The sequence below is a fragment of the Centroberyx gerrardi genome, chromosome 5, assembly GCF_048128805.1.
Source record: "Centroberyx gerrardi isolate f3 chromosome 5, fCenGer3.hap1.cur.20231027, whole genome shotgun sequence".
Lineage (NCBI taxonomy): Eukaryota > Metazoa > Chordata > Actinopteri > Beryciformes > Berycidae > Centroberyx > Centroberyx gerrardi.
Window position 1 is genome coordinate 23,961,111 of NC_136001.1, and position 17,306 is coordinate 23,978,416.

Consider the following 17,306-nt stretch of genomic DNA (forward strand, 5'->3'; position numbering starts at 1 on the left):
AATGTCTGTGTTTTTTTTTAGATTATTTTTAATTCTTTATTTGATAGTTCAAAGTAGATACAGATAGGAACTATTAGGAGAGAGAGAGAGGGAGATGACATGCAACAAAGGTCCCAGGCCAGATTCAAACCTAGGACATCGCAGTTACATTGTACGTGCTTCAGCCAACTGAGCAACTGTGTATGTGTATGTGTGTGTGTGCATGTATGTGTTCTCACCGCCAGCGAATGAGTGTCTGAATGAGCCCTGCGTAGCCCTGAGCTGCAGCCAGATGCAGTAAGGTCATTCCTCGGGAGCTCTTGCTGTGGACCAGCTGATTGGATGAAACCCAGCATGGCTGAGACATCATCTTCTCACACACCACCACCACACGACCCTCGAATGAACCCTGCTCAGGGGAGACCTGCAGAGATGAAGAGAGGAAGAGGGCATGGTGAGTTAAGCATGTAGACACCAAGGTTTGTTTTGGTGATTTTTAAAATCAATTTCAAGGTGTCACAAGGTTTCACAATACTTCTAAGGCAGAGTCTGGCGCTCAGCTATAGATCCCAGAGCTTCTGACTCGCTGTGGAGGAAAGTGTAAGATACACAGCCAGGTCCCTGCTGCTGTTTCAATGCTGATAGGTTATTTCTTTTCTTTCATAGCTCAGAAACTGTGGAATGACCTGATCAACCGGTTTAAGTCATCAAAATAATTTTCATGTCATCTTCAAAATTAATCTGAATCACTTTTACAGTGATTCAGATTTACAGAGTTGCTTTAATTTAATATTTTATTTAATTACTGTTACCATCTCTATATTTTGTGTTGCTTTTGTTCCCTTCTTTTACCTGTTTATTTATGCCTGTGCAGATTTATTATTTCACTTTTGCAAGCAAGGTTTTGTGCTAAACAAATTAGCCTTCTTCTTCTTCTTCTTCTTCTCCTCCTTCTTCTTATTCTTCTTCTTATTATTATATCAGCTACAATGTTATCCTGATACAGCTAATCTCTTCATACTTTCCAGGCCATACAGCTGTAAAAAGAAATGTCACCCAAACTACATCACTTCTCTCTGCCTTACTTGAGACTGGTGATCAGTGGCTCCTCCTCCCTCCACTCCTCCACCCTTGGTTGCCATGGTTTCTGAGCTGGGGTTTTGATTGGTTATCTCAGCCATCCTCTGTTCCATCTGCTCCAGACGCTCCAAGATGGACATCCTGAACTGGGTATCTACAGAAACACAAGAGGGACATACAGAGCTGTGAGTGGGACAGTCAAAGGGCCTGTGGCTAGTTGTTGGCTGTAGTTAAGCAAATCAATATTAATACGTGTTTTAGCAAATGTGCATTGTACTAAGAGAGGCTAAGAGAGAGGGATGATGTTGACTATCTGTGCTAAAGAGCTCTACCCTGCGGGGCTCTACTTTAGAATAAATCTGGAATGAAACTCACAACAAGAAAGCCATCAACCTATTGCAGGAAATCCCTTTACCCACAGAGGGAACTGAAGAAGAAAGTACTACATGGTATGCGTGTGAATAAGCATACATCTAACATGCTTATGTAGGTTTTGTATGTTTGTGCGTGACTGTATGTGAATGTGAGTCTTTGTTCCAGTGCTGCTGCAGTTTTGCTGCAGTGCACATTATGTCATCCCACCTGCTGCTCTCTCACTCTTAGTCTCTCTCTTTTCTCTCCTCCCATTTCACTCCTGCTATTTTTCTCTCTGCTCTGTCTGCAGCACACAAACTGGGCAGAGAGGGTGGCGCAATAAGAGTGACATCACGGCTCCTCCCATTTCAGACTGCCAATCAGAAGGGGAGCAGAGTTCTCCAGCCATCAGTGGCAGAGCTCATGTGAACAGGCAGAAAAACAAACTCTACTCTTACAACTGGCAAACACATTGAGAAGCAGCAGTCTTCATCCCCTGTAAAAGCACATAGAAACACACACAAATGCAGATGCACAAAGACACACATACACTCATTCCTAGAGGGCAGAGAGAGACATGCAACATGTTACAGTAATAACACAAGAGGAGGACTGAGAAGACGACTCCTCCACAGGATTACTACTTTAGCACTTTTTGTTCTGCTATTGATTGCACCCTCACCTGCTTCTCAAAGTTTATTTGATGGTTAATCTTAGTTGACTAAGATGTTTTTCTGGAGCACCAAATTTAGGATAGTTATTGAAAACATAACACTTGAAAGGTTTCTTGCTTCCAGATAGTATATGTACCTTGGTTTCCATGGATTTTTGACTGACCAACTACTATACAATTTGAAAATTTGATTTTTCAAAACACTGTTATAACATGATTGCATTTTGAACACAAGAAACAAAGCAGCCAAGTGAAGCAAACTGGTGATTGCAAAGGGATTGAAGGTAAACCTAATTCCTGGTGCAGTGATATGCTACATATAATTTAAAGCACTATTCAAGTTGTTATTATTCAATTATTATTGTTCTTAGTATTCAAGTTATAGTCAACATCTACTAAGCTATAATTCAAATTAAATCTGAATTTTGATGTTCAGCGAACCAAACCCAACATTCGGAAAGTTCTATGGTACACCTAAAAGACAATGTAAAAACACTAAAACAGGGTTTGTTTAGAGGACCTAAATAAAAATGTATTATTCTAAATGTATAGTAGTTGAACTTTTAATCAGTTTATTTGTATCAACTGACTATTTTTATCAGAACATGAGAAAATGGTGTTACCTGGAAAACTCTGGTCTGTTAGCATCAGAAGTATAATATATAGTTTTTACACTCTTCAGTTGGTGTCAGCACTGGGCTTCAAAATACTTGACTATGACTTCTGAGAAGTTGGAGTTTATAGCCCCAGTCCAGAATGTATTTGGCCATATAATTTCAGGTGGAAAATAATCTTTAATCAACTTTGTTGACACATCAGTACTCGAAATACAGATCTGTTTAACTTCAACGCAAATGTAAACATTTTACAAATATAATTAAAACTCATGTTTAGCTGGCATTTAATGACTGTTCTACTAATAGTTTAGTCAATCATTGTGAGTGGGAAAAATGACTCAACACGCACGCATGCACGCACGCACACACACACACACACACACACACACATACACACACACACACACACACACACACAACACACTACAGAAACTTTCAAAGTCTTAAACAGAGAGATTCTGAAAAGCTATATTACACTGTATACATTTATTCAGGTTGTTATCAACATCAGCAGCACCCCCACATGTCTCTGTGAGAAGGTAAACTGACTCTAGGCCTATCAGCATCTCCAGCCACATTAGCAGCTCGCGCTCATTTGTTGTGGTTCACTGGCGCTGTCCACTGCTGCTGGTGCTGAAACCGAACGGGTCAGCCGAGCGCTGATTACCCAAAACAAACACGAGGAGCTTGTAATCATTAGTTTGCAGCAAAAAATCAGACAGGGTCTCCCGAGGCGTTTTATTTGAACCATCTAGCGTGTCAAACAATGCCTGTGCTTTGTTGCATTTCTTTGTCTCCTTTGTCTGAAATCGATGCCGGCTGGGCATCATCGGCTATATTGGCACATGAGAAAACATTTGGCTTGTAGCCTACGTGAGATGTAAAAGTAGCCATCATGGCTTAACAGCTATGAACTCAGAGTTTAGACAACAGTCAGCTTCATGCCCATCTAAGGCAGCGTGAAAAAAAAAACTTAACCCAACTACAAACAACACAAAGCTGAACGCCAATAAACTTGTGCGTTTTGAAGGCTACCGTCAGTTTAAAATCAAATTAGCTACGAACCCAAACCGCGAGTCTCTGTCTGCTGCTCTCTTTGTTCTTGCTTCTGTTCAACCCGTTTGCTGATAGTTTGAAGTGTGCGACTCATGCATTGCTACTCCAACCGAGCAAAACAGAACTAAGTGGAGAGAGAGAGAGAGAGAGAGAGAGAGAGAGAGAGAGAGAGAGAGAGAGAGAGAGAGAGAGAGCGAGAGCGAGAGCGAGAGAGAGCGAGCAGTCTACACGTCGTGTCTGGCAGAGCAGCGCTTCAAATCCGCCCGCCAGAGTTGGAGCTGCAGGAGGCTCGGTCGTCATCGGCACAACAATACCCAGACTATAGACAGACTAAATTGTAGCAGTGACATGTCTCAAACACCTGGGTTGACGCAAATTTGCTTAGAAATTGATTTCTCTTGGACTTCTTCCCAGATAGTCTGCCTTGGTGTTGTTTTTGAGGCCAAACAAAGGACCGGAGCGAAAACAGGCAGAGCGCAACCTAGTATCATCTTTTAAAGTGATCTTGGCACGTGTACAAGATGAGGCTACGGTGCTCACCGCTAGTGCTGTGCAACAACATTTCGACTGTGTGAAGTGGACCGCGGTTATGCCATGGTGTCCTTGCCCTTCGCTCCACCAAACAGCCAGCCTGCTGTGACTGTAGAGCCGCATTGCCGCATTGCGCAACGCGGAGACGGGGGCGATCACGGAGTAACCCAGGACATGCCTCAGTGAGGCGACCCGAGTGTCTCTGAGCTGGAATTGCATCAGGCAGTTCGTTTGCACAAAGAAGCTCTCCCCCAGGTGCTGTGTACAGATTTACTACTAAACCCTTCTGAGCTCCAAGTGAATCAAATCAAAGACAATTCAGTCTATCCTCCACATATCCTCCAGACAGTCTATTGTATTGTTAATTCAGTATCATTTAAATATCACAACAGCTCTAAGAAAAAAAACATTCCCAAACTCTCTCTGACATACAAACACTCACAAAGGAATCCGTAGTAAATGAGTGTGTCCTAAACAAAGCCAACAGCTCCATGACAAAGCCTGCAGCAGTTTTGAAGGGGAACTGTATGGTGATGAAAGGTATACGCTCCCACCCTTCAGACAACAGTTGTCAAAACAGTTGAGCTCCCTTCTTGGATCTATATCTGCATGCAGGGAGAGGGGAAACAGTGTGAACGCTACTCCCAGGCTCAGAGGAACACAGAAACAAATGGCAAACAATAAAGATACTGTACTAGTCCAGCAATATGACCTCTTCCCAGTTTATCAGCGGCTGTGAACAAACCATGACCATTTAGATAACACAGAGCAGTACAAAGACAGACAAGCAGACAGAAAGTGACACACAGAAACACACACACACACACACACACACACACACAGGGTTTTCTCCAAATTCTGTAGAGGCTTAAGTGATCAAAGGTGGCAGAGGGGTAAGTCTTGTAAAGGCCATACAAAGTAAACACATATAATAGAAAATATCTTTCAGTACAGTTACTGTATGTACAAATTCCATCTCTTTAATGTTTTGTGCTCTTTTTTTGGATTAATTAACACAGTGGTTAACCATACTTTAACATGTGGTCTCCCATTCTTGTTTTCACAAGCGGTCATAACACATCGACAAACAAACAGTACTCACCGTCCAGGGACAGCCAGTCGTGCTGTGAGGATGGCAGGGCAGGAAGGTCGCGTGCCTTGTATTCAAACACCACCGAGGAAGAGATGACCTCACCACCCATCGCTACCTGCAGCATCACCAGTCCTGTGTCATGGGCTGAAAACATAGACAGACATCAGGAAAGGACTAAGCGTGTGTGCATAAGGGTGACTGTAAGTGTGTGTGTGTGTGTGTGTGTGTGTGTGTGTGTGTGTACCAGGTTTATCTCTACTTGTGGCAGGTATAAGTCCTCACAAGTATAGTAGCCGACAGTTGATGGAAAAATAATTAAAGGGGAAATGTTTCACTGGAAATTGCTTATTTGACACAAGAATAGTGTGGTGTGTGTGTGTGTGTGTGTGTGTGTGTGTGTGTGTGTGTGTGTGCACCCAGGCCTGTTACCTGGGCAGTAGCAGCGCAGCACCCCAGGCTGGATGAGGGCAGCAGGGACACTGATGTGGTCAAACAGACAGCTGTACTCACTGCTTGACTCCAGCCATGGACCTGTGATCAGCACCTTCACCCCTCCCTGCAGCACAGACACAAACACAGAGTCTAATAACACACAGCAATGACACACTCCTGATGTCGACAGGATGCTCCTTCTGAGGGTTTTGTTAAGGTTCAACATAGTTAACAAGGACAGACAGAGTGTGTCTGTGTGTTTAAAAGAATGAGACACTGCACTGTAGGCTTGCTACAATGTCTCGGTGTCACCATTTACCCTTGTGAAAGTTGCTGTCAGTCAGTGTGTGAGTGTGTGTGTGTGTGTGTGTACAGTATGTCCCATTCCAGCTGAACGGATCTGCCACTAAAACATTCCTTAGAGCCACAGTGGCCACAGTAGTGAAAAGGTTTGTTACATATTATAAATATACAGTATATATGATATATGATGCATATTATAACTTGCCTGACTTACAAGATGACACTGAGCAAAGCAATTACTTCTAATTTCTAATGTCAAATCATCTATGTAGAGATTTTAGAGTGGCATGACAGATTAGAGGGACTATTTTGTCCCTGCCTGCATTTTACTGCTGTAAGTCTAGTTCACCTACACTGTCCAACAGAAATAATAAAGAAACAAGGCACCAGTAAACATGTCGTCCCCTAGGAATAATGCCTTTGGGCTAATCAGTAACAAGTTATACAAATATGCAAAAGGTCAAAGTTTTAAGTATGTTATGTAATACTGCAAATAAATTATTTTTGTAGGGCCATTTGTGTTGTCTGGTAATGTTTTCTTTTTGGCATTTTCGGTTGATTGTACAAATGATGCAGTCACCCTTTGATCAATCAGTAAATAAAACAAAAAGCCTTAGGGGGAAAACTGTTTTTCAAGAAACTCAAAATGGTGGAAAATTCAGTGTAGTGTACATTGATTGTCCTGGAGGAAAATTTGGCAAGCAAGTATAGCTGGATATATGCACCAAAACAAATTATATGTCATTTGAACCTGCTGTGTCGGAGACACAGCTGGTTATTAGAATTGTTTATTCTGACCTGTAATTGTAGCATCCCACTTGGGCCTATTACTGTTATTTTGGAAAATGCAGGAACACAGTGGTAAGATGAAACATTTCCCCAAGTTTCATCAGAATTCAATCAGTAGTGACTGCGATATTGTGTGACACATGAACAATTTAACAAACAATGTAGCCCCCCCGAAGACATTCAGTGTAATTTTGAAAATGCAGGACCACAGTGGTGAGGTGCATCATTCCCTTAAGTTTCCAATCAGTGGTGTCTGAGATATTGTGTGACAGACCGATCCATAGTCCCAACAACCCAATTTCATTGTAGGGGACAATAAGGAATAAACAATGAATGATAAACACTAACCTCTGGATAGGACCACTCTGGGGAGTAGTCTGTCACACCAAAAAGCCTCCCAGTCTCCTGGAGCAGTCCCAGAGCTCCCTGCTCCACCTCTGAGCCCTGCAGGGGGGCGGTTCCTGTGCCCTGCTCCTCTCCCGCTGCCCCCTCCTGGGGCATCAGAACCCCAGTGACAGCCGCCCCCACACCTCCTCCAGACCCCTCCACTGAGATGAAATCATTGATCAGGTCAGAGAACTGGCTCCCAAACGAGGCCTCGAAGCCTTCCAGGCTGATGGCCCCTCCTGCCCCTGCTGCTGTGGCTGATACCCCCCCACCCTGCTGGGGCAGAGTGGAGCTGTAGAGCGCCCCCTCCATGCCCGCACCAGCAGCTATCGACTGAGGACTGGCTACTACTGAGCTGTTGGCTGTTGACAAGCTTACACCATTGCAAAGAATCTCACTTTCCCCTCCTCCTCCTCCTCCTCCACCTGCTCCTCCTCCTCCACCTCCTCCTCCGCCCCCCTCTCCTCCTCCATTGTCATCTGTGGGTTGCAGGTAGTGCTCCGCGTTGACGCCCGCATAGGCCTCGTGTGGATCCCCAGGCTTGAGCAATAACTCTCCCCCGTTCTCAGGCCCCTTCTCTAAGCCCCCCGCCTCCCGATGCCCCCTGCTGCCAGACTGATCCACGGTAGTATCCTGTGGCGTCAGGGGAAAAGAGCCCACTGCAGAGCCTTGTCCGTTCCTCCCACACAGGGCCTGCTGGTCCGGGCTGGTTTGGTGGAGGTGTGTATGCGGGTCTCCGTTGGTGACTGGAGAGTCTGTTTGCACCGTGGGTAGGCCTATGTAAGCCTGGGCCTCGCCCGATTCCTGGCTCGTCTCAGGACCGTTGGTCTGTGGCTGGGAGGGCTGGCTGGTTTGGGGAGAGGCCTGGAGGAAGAGGCTGGGGGAGGGGTGGTGTGTGGGCTGGGTCAGACTCTGGACGCAGGCTGACGACATCACAGCGCTGAAGTCCATCTGCTCCAGTGTGGTGCTGGGGCTGAGGCCCGTCCCCTCTCCCACATAGCCACTCTGAGTGGCTAACGGCTGCTCCAGGGGTGTAGTTTCAGTCTTGATGTTGTTGACGAGGGCTGGGTTGTAGACGTAGCCGTTCGAGGAACAGTGGAGCCCCCCGTCATCGCCGTTACACCCCTCAGTCTTCCCTCCTCCTCCTCCGTATGTCTGGCCCTGCTTGGGATTGTTGAGGAAGCAGTCAGGGTCAAAGGTCATGGTGGTCTCAGGCAGGTTGACTCCTCCCCCGGAGTCTAGAGAGCTGGACAGAACCAACTCCCCTCCCTCCCCTAACCCGACCCCACCAGGAAATGACGCAAACCTCTGGTTTTCAGGGGCAACGGCCAGCAGAATGCCAGCAGTGGCGCTCTCATGGGTGGATGCCAGCAGGTGGGTGTGGCCAGCAGAGTAAACTGAATCCCCGGTCAGCGTGGTGACCTCAGACATGAACACAGCTGTGCTCTGCGACAGGCCAGCCCCAATGGCAAGGGCGGGGCTATCGGCCATGTCGCTGGTGATTGACAGCGGGGAGCTTTGAGTGGTGTCAGGGACCTCCACCTGGTTGGCGGAGGTGGAGGAGGACACCTCCATGCTGCTCTGTGGGAGGAGGGAGGGTTTGGCTATCCTGCCGTTCCTCCTCTCTCCTCCTCCCGCTCGGCTCCTGCCCCCTCCAGGACTGGCCTCTGTCTGGCCCTCTGACACATCGCTGTTCTGGACCTCCGTGCCATCTGCCGCCCCGGCTCTCTGGCCTGCCGCTGCGCCCGTCCCCGCTGCACCCCCTCCCCCCGCTGCCGCCCCGGACTCCTGCTTGGATGAGATGATACGCTGCTTCACACTGGAACATTTCTGATGCAGGCTGCTCCCAGCACCTGAGAGGGGACACACAAAAACAAATGAGACCGCATTTAAGTCAATGTATACTGTCCACATCTTCTGTCCTTTCATTTCCACAGGTCAATCATTCTAGTAATGTAGCGTTGCCTCACACACATCGTACAGTGTGAAATGCCGCCCTCCAGTGTTCAGAATGTGTATTGTAATACAATTTTGATTGCTCAAGACTGAAGTGTTCTAAAACACTAAATACATATGTGAAAAATGTACAAATGGTCAATAATATGAAGTTATATGAAGTTTGACATATATTTCCAATCTCTGAATTACATTTCTACATTTACATTGTAGGCATTTAACTGACTCAGTGTGAAACAACCAATAGGTGTGCAAGGGTCAGAGCCATAACACCCAGACAATATCCCTACGACCAAGTGAGTGATCCAGAGAGAAGTGCTAGGAAAAGGAAAAGTAGGAGTAAATTAGAGCCAGTAGAGGAGGAGTAGAGAACAAGGAACATGACTCAGCGGGGAAGGGAGATGTGAGGTACTACTGGTAAACAACAAGCCATTCACTTTTGGGCAACTGTCCTTATCTGCCCTTCCAAACCAGATCAAAAGATGTATGAGATTAGGAAATCTGTTTGTGTGTGTGTGTGTGTGTGTGTGTGTGTGTGTGTGTGTGTGTGTGTGTGTGCGTGGGTGTGTTTTGGGGTTGAGATGGGGAGGAGGCATGTGTGTTGCTGTGTGTGTTGTAGTTATCTATTCTCCCTGATGCTCATTTATGAATAATACATGCTGGATATTTTGGGCACCTCTGTCTCCTCTCTTTCCCTCCATGCTTCTCTTTCTAGGCTGCAATCTGCTTCAGCCTCTAGGTGGCAGCATGGCGCTAATTGTCTGGGCCATCAAAAAACAGTCTTCCCTAAATTTTCTTTTGTATACTACCTGGCTGAAGGGTATAGATGTTTTGAACGTCTCTATAAGTGGCTCTTTAAACAATACTGTTGTCTTTATACAAATCATTATATGTGGGCCTGAACACACCTCTAGACAAATTCAGTTGTCTCTTTGTCCTTTAATTCTATACAGCAAACCTGTGTCCAAAAAGCAGGAGCCACATTTGATTAATCTTTAAACCTTGAGCAACACAGTAATAAATTGAGTCAGATGTGTTTGTGCCAACTTATTAACATTTCAAAGATTAGATTTGTCTCTGCTGATAAGCCATGACACAGCTCCAGATTGTGCTACATTCTGCTGCCAAGTTATTTACAAAGACTAACTGCATGTCACAGGACCATATTATCCTTATTTTAGCTTCACTGCACTGATTGTTAGGATTACATTTAAAGCTTGGTTAGGTTTGGCCTCTAGCTACATTTCAGATCTTTTAACCCCTTGTGAATTATGAATAATAAAAAAGCTAATTATTTTATTATCATCATCATCATTATCATTAATAATACCATAATTGTTTGGGGTATTATTATTGAACCAAGGTGACTCATCTTTCTTGGTTTAGGGAATGTGTGAGGGTTGAGAGGGTAAGGGTGGGAGAGAGGCGGACCGGCCATCTGGAGTAGCAAGAAGTCCCAAACTGTTTGGTAGTTCCACTGTTTGGTAGGTGTGTGTGGGCGGTCATAAGTTCATCACAAGTCCATCTTTCTCCCCCGCCAACTTCACTTTTTTGTTGTGACTGAGCCTACCTAACAAATGGACGTGGAAAATCAGGAGACCAAAACTACAAAAGTGGGGCGAAAAACAGTCCCTCGAGGCAGATGTGACCAAATGCCACAAATTGATTAATGTACTTGATCGCACAAGAACTGACAGTGCAACATGCGTCAGTTCTGCTAACATCAACATGCAGCAGCAAATGTTGCTACATAGCTGGTTTTCAAGCTATTATCATGCCTTCAGGTCTTGTTTGAAATATCAGAATTATGAGTTGAGCGCACATGAACATCATAAACAAGGAGGTAAATATGACTGGGAAAGTCAGGATTTTCGATGACCCCCAAGTTACCAAGATGCAGTGTTTGTGGGCAAAACGAATGGAAACCTTCTCAACAACTGATGGTAAGTGATGATTGTTTTTTTTATAATATTTTGAATTTAAATGTAGCACCCCATATGTAAAATGCTAACCTCATTTGAAAAGATTCTAAAAAATAGCTAGCCTATATCTCTAATATTTCTTTGCATGTCCACATTGTGAGAAGCGGGGCGGCGAGTGGAGTATCTGTGGGTCAGCTGTGGTGGGCCGGCCTGGGTCAGATTTCGGAGAGAGGAGAGAGTTGAGGGGAAGGTAAAGCTGACTCACACATGGGTTTGAGTTGTCCAATGAGCTCCTCCTTGCTCCACTTGGCCCACTCCTTCCTGTCTGTGTTGATGGAGCACAGGACAGGACCGCATGGCTTCCCGCTGTCGTCCACCGCCGGCACATTCAGGTAGTGCACCAGCACAATGTCTGGGTTCTGCAGCACGGACACATACACACACACACACACACACACACACACACACACACACACACACACACACCATTACTTTTTACGGCCTTTATTTATTAATTCATCGTCATGATCTGACCACATATGGGAGAGAGTGAGTAAATCATTGAGAGTCTATTTACACAGGGAGTAGAGGGAGGGGAAATGGAGAGGGAGAGCGGGAGAGAAAGTGGAGGTCAGGGAGGAGGTCAGACATGGCGTGTCAGAGAAGATTCTCTCACCTGCCTATAAAAGATTTAACAGCTCAAGCCTGCTCATCACTCTAACCCTGCGGAGGGTTTGGTAGTGTCTATGTGTGTGTGATATATAGAGAGAGCGTGAGAGAGAGAGAGAGCAGTTGAGAGTAGTTCTCACTATAGGCCACCAACAGACCTATGGAGTTTCTGCCCCATGAAAGATTCAACAGGTGCGCGTGTGTGTGTGTGATAGAGAGAGAGAGAGAGAGAGGGGGGGGGGGGGGGGGGGGGGGGAGAGGGAGAGAGAGAGAGAGGGAGAGCAGCTTCTCTTGATGAAAGATTCAGCAGACAGACTCAGGTGAGGGGGAGGGCCTGCTGAGGTGGAACACTTTTCTCTCCAAAAGAGGATGGCACAGTGGGCTGCTACAGCACCACACTGTGCAATGCAACAGCACTCACACACTGATTTATGATCATATTCACTGATGTATTTTGATATCGGAGCAAAGAGCACAAATGCCACATTAAACATAAAGCCAGGAGAATTTCCCTTCATCTTTTCAGACAGCGGGAATGTCAATGCCACTTGGGGATACTGAGCAAAACACAGGGTGATGCAATATTCAATTTACTGTGCTCAACTGTTGGAATGTCCTTTCAAATTGCATGTTACAGATTGTTAGGGAATTTGGACAAAGAATGCATAACTATGTATGCATTTCCATATCGTGAATAAACATTGGCCTGGTTTTCAATATTTTCCAGTGACTGCAACAGAGAGAGAGAGAGAGAGAGAGAGTGCATATATATGCAGGCATGTTTAAGATCCATCATGTATCCTGTCCTTCCAAGATGATGAGGTCCTGGTGTGGCCAACATAGGGCGGTGTGTGTTTGTGTGTGTGTGTGTGTGTGTGTGTGTGTGTGTGCGCCTGTGCGTGTGTGTGATTGCTGCTCTCTGCTGTCTTTCACATGAGCAGTAGAGTGAATCAAACATCTCTATGAAAAAAAGAACATGCCTTTATACACTGGGGAGACCTATGCGTGTGCGTGCGTGTGTGTGTGTGTGTGTGTGTGCGTGTGTGTGTGAGCATGTGTGTTTGTATAGCCCCAGGGTGTTTCCTTGGAGAGGACCACACAGAGAGCAGTACCTCTATTCTTGACGCTCAGTAGAGGCATCGACAGTCAGGGTTTGGATAACACACAATGCTAGGAAAGTTACAGTGTAACTTCTGGCAAAAAAAAAAAAAAATGTAAGCCACCACTACTCAGCTCTGTGTGTTAGCATTAGGGCTTGTACATTCTAGGGGTCTAACAGTATGAGTTAAAAAAACGACCCGCCAAGTATTTTTCACATATGATGGTCAGCCTCATTAATTCAGAAATTGTCATAGAACAGACGTTTATTTGCTGGTTCACATTTGAGGCTACTCTTCTTCTTTTAAATGATAACAGACAGTTTGACAGCTGACAGTTTGTACAAAATTAGATCATGTGCTATGTATTGTCTTGGTTGTCCAGTTTTGTGCTGAATAGTGAGTAAAGCCTTGCTAGAATAAGTAGAGCAAAGGTTATTGAAGTTCAGTGGTTGGAAGGCCATAACGCAATGGGAAAAGACCTGAAAACGATAAAGCTACGCTGCCATAAACGACAACTGATGACCCATTATCAGTACACTATAAATAAGATGTTTTCTAAATCTAATGAATACTGTCTGAAGGCAATGTTTATGTTAAGATTGTCCTAACTTTCCTTTTATTTAAGTGTGTAGGTGTATGAGCAAAGGCAAGGTGGGGTAGGGGGGTGGGCTTACCTGCAGCAGCCAATAGCATCTACGATGGAAGGTGGGGATGATGGAGGAGTGGACGTAGCAGCCATACAGACACTAGAGAGAGGAGAGGAGAGGAGAGGAGAGGAGAGGAGAGGAGAGGAGAGGAGAGGAGAGGAGAGGAGAGAGAATAGAGGAGATGAGAGGGGAAAAGAGGGGAAAAGAGGAAAGCGCAGGAGTCGAGGAGAAGAGAAAAAGGGAGGAAGCAAGGCAGAAAGTGGGTAAGGAGGAGAGGATAATAGAGGAGAGAGGAGGAGAGGAGAAGAAAGGAGAGGACAGGAGAGGAGAACTTAGGTTATACCCACTTAGGTTGTATTGATCGCGGTGCCAAAACTAAATTGCAAACATGCTGTATGTGTTTTTTTCTAATTTATTTTCTAAACAACCATAACTCTGAAGTTGACAATTACAGCCTCAGAGATTGTGAAACTCACTGTCTCAGCAAGACTAGACATAATCAACTTTGAAATTCACAAAAAAGTCATGATGTTGTCAGCACACAGAAACTGCAAGAGAGATCAGTAACAGACAGTAGAAGAAGGGGAAAGGGGGGAAGAAAGCGAGGAAAGCACAGGGAAAGGAGGGAAAGGAGTCAAGTTGGACAAGATGAAGAAGAGCAAGTCTGCAGTATGTTCTCCATCCAGCAGAGGATGCTGAAATACAAACAGAGTGTGTGTGTGTGTGTGTGTGTGCGCAAACAGTTGGATCTGTCCTAATGTATAATTACGGAGGCTCATACACACATGCACAATTTCAGGGGTTCTATAATAGCTCATGTGTGTTTGGGTGTGTGTTTTTGCGTGTTCGACAGCGGAAGGATGGAACGATGACAGAATGGGATTCTATCAAGGTCATCACCGCCACTATTCCACATGCAGCAAAATCAAGAATCAGATGCACACAAACACACATGTATAGATAGCTTGTGCATGAAGACATATATGTACACACGAACAAACACCATCACTCACAGGGGCACAATCATCCTGTATATAATCTACACTTAAACTCATCCTTTCTCTGTGTCTCACACACACACACACTCATATTTTCTCGCTATTTTGCCTCTTCTCAGAAGTAGCCCTCCCTCTAAAGTGTGTTTTGCCAAAGGCAGAGTGCATTTCCATATATTTCCATTCGATATGAGGAGGCTCTCCATCCAGGGTTATGTTTTTCTCTGCTGCTTCCTGCCTCTCCCCATCCTCCTTCTCTCCCTCTCCTCATCTTGCTTTTCTGCTCGTTCCCTGCCTCTCTGCTCAACACAGTGCTTGCTTGGGGGGTCCTGGGAAGAGGTGACACAAACAATTACTGAGCAACTACCAGGGAGAGAAACACTTGCCTGCATGTATGTGTGTGTGTGTGTGTGTGTGTGTGTGTGTGCATGTGCGTGTGTGTATGCACAATTGCATACAAATGTGTGTGAGATGAATGTCAATGTGAGTGTAGGGTTGTAAATAATAGAGGTGCATATGGGGATACTTGATCTCAATTATTCCCTTTACCTCTGTGTCTCTCTCCCTCCTCTCTCTCTCTCTCTCTCTCTCTCTGTCACTCTCTCTCTCTCCTGTCTCTCGCTCACTTTTAATGCACGAGTATCCAGCCTCCCTGTAAACATTGACGTGTTCCCTCTCTATATCTCCCTCACTCTCTCCTCTACACCATTCTTTCTGTTTCTGACACATGCATGCTCACTCCTCTCACCTCTTGGTATATTCCTGCTGAATAGTCAATTTTTGAGCTGGCTGATGTGACTCAAACACACACACACACACACACACACACACACACACACACTCTCGCGCACAGACGCTGCCTTGAGACTGGATCGATACCCCTCTCTGTTCTGCTGAAGGAGGCATTGACATCATTCCTGGCCTCAGGCCAAACACACTCTTATCCTTCAGAGAGAGAGAGAGAGAGAGAGTAAGGGAGACAGGGACAGAGGGAGGGAGGGAGGAAAAGAAAGTAGAGCAGCGCACTCTCAGGTAGCGTGTTGGCCTCTGCCTCCAGTACGTGTGTGTTTGTGGGTGCACACGTGTGACAGGTGTGCGTCTAATGGCAGTGAAGGTGAGCCAGATAAAGACAAGATTGATGGTGTGTCCACACACACAGTGACAAACAAACAAGAGATCAATGACTTCTTTTCCCCGTGCGCTCTCTCACCTCTACTCCCTGGACTTTGAGCTTCATGTGGTCTTCTCTGGTGGTCTTCCCATCTTTCCTCTTCTTCCAGCAGTAGCCATCTTTCCTGTACTTCACCTTCTTACGGTTGTAGAGTATCATGGAGCCATTTTGAGGCCTGATGGAGGGAAGGAGAGAGAGAGAGAAAGGGAGAGAGGGGGGGGAGAGAGGGAGAGAGAGAGAGAGGGAAAGAGAGAGAGAGGGCAGGGTCACATAGTGTTAAAGGCATTAGTTGTATAGAACAGATGCTATACACAAAGCTGACTTCTTCGTATTGGCCAGCTGTTCCACTTCCTGTCCTTAGACACTCCATGGAAACTTTAAAAAGTTTTAAATGCTGTGATTTCAAATCACCAACAGTATCAAACTGCTGCTGCTGTGGCAACGGGCGGACTAACTAGCTAAAGGAAATGACCACATGCAAAGGTTTCCTCTACATTCATCATTTCAAGTTGGTGATAGCTACAGCTCATTTACCAAACATGGACTAGCAGTAGCTTGTTAGCTAGCCAGCTAGAAAATTCATAAATATGAGCAAAAACCAGCAAGACTGGGTTCAAAGACAGTATTCAAACGGTGATGTCAATGTTACTCTCTCACAGTCAAGTTCTCTGGTCCCATGACTCTCTCTGTCTCTCTCTCTCTCTCTCTCTCTCTCTCTCTCTCTCTCTCTCTCTCTCTCTCTCACTCTCATACATAGACTCACACACTCCTACGTGTTAATATTTCAGTAGGGTGATTTATCAGCACAACAGGAACATTGGCCTCTAAGCTCCCATTCTATAGGCCTGGTGGGATGAACATGCATACACACACACACACACACACACACACCATGAGCTATACATGCCGGAAGACAGAGATTTCATAGAGTGATATCAGAGATGGCAAGACCTACTGCCATGTGTTCTCCGAGCTCAATGTCAAACCTGCAGCTCAGCAATCAATCATTACATTGCTAAAACATAAGGACAGGTGTGTGCGCATGTGTGTGTGCATGTGTGTGTGTGAGAGAGTGTGTATGTGTAGGTGGAGGAAAAAGGCTTTGCTGCCTTATCTCTTGACAACAGAAAGAGAACAGGCCCGTTAACAATCAATAACCTAACACATACTCACAAATGCTTTCTCTCTCTCTCTCTCTCTCTCTCTCTCACGCACACACACGCACGCACACACACACCTCTCTCATCTCTCCTTTTCCTGCCCTCCTCTCCTCAACCTCCAGTCTTTTTCACTCTTATCATACTATCTCTTCATTTTCTCTTTACTGCTCCTTCAGTTCCTCAATTCTCCTCCCCTTTCCATTCGTTCTCATCTTCTCATCTCCTCTATTTCCTCCTCTCCTCTCCTCTCCTCTGTTCTCCTCTCCTCTGCTCTGTTCTCCTCTCCTCTCCTCTGTTCTCCTCTCTTCTGCTCTGTTCTCCTCTCCTCTGTTCTCCTCTCTTCTGCTCTGTTCTCCTCTCCTCTCCTCTCCTCTCCTCTCCTCTCCTCTCCT

General features: G+C 45.5%; 1 protein-coding gene across 1 annotated transcript in view; it reads right to left on the minus strand.

Annotated features, from left to right (window-relative positions):
- The window catches only part of LOC139907931 (calmodulin-binding transcription activator 1-like), a 49,959-nt gene that overhangs the window by 6,039 nt on the left and 26,614 nt on the right, over positions 1-17,306 (minus strand). Inside the window, exons 5-12 of the mRNA XM_071894457.2 lie at positions 15,794-15,929; positions 13,616-13,687; positions 11,438-11,591; positions 7,256-9,147; positions 5,813-5,939; positions 5,393-5,527; positions 1,065-1,213; positions 219-403 (exon numbers count right to left, since the gene is read on the minus strand). Coding sequence (XP_071750558.1) covers positions 219-403; positions 1,065-1,213; positions 5,393-5,527; positions 5,813-5,939; positions 7,256-9,147; positions 11,438-11,591; positions 13,616-13,687; positions 15,794-15,929 — 2,850 coding nt within the window. The remainder of the gene's footprint in view (positions 1-218; positions 404-1,064; positions 1,214-5,392; positions 5,528-5,812; positions 5,940-7,255; positions 9,148-11,437; positions 11,592-13,615; positions 13,688-15,793; positions 15,930-17,306) is intronic.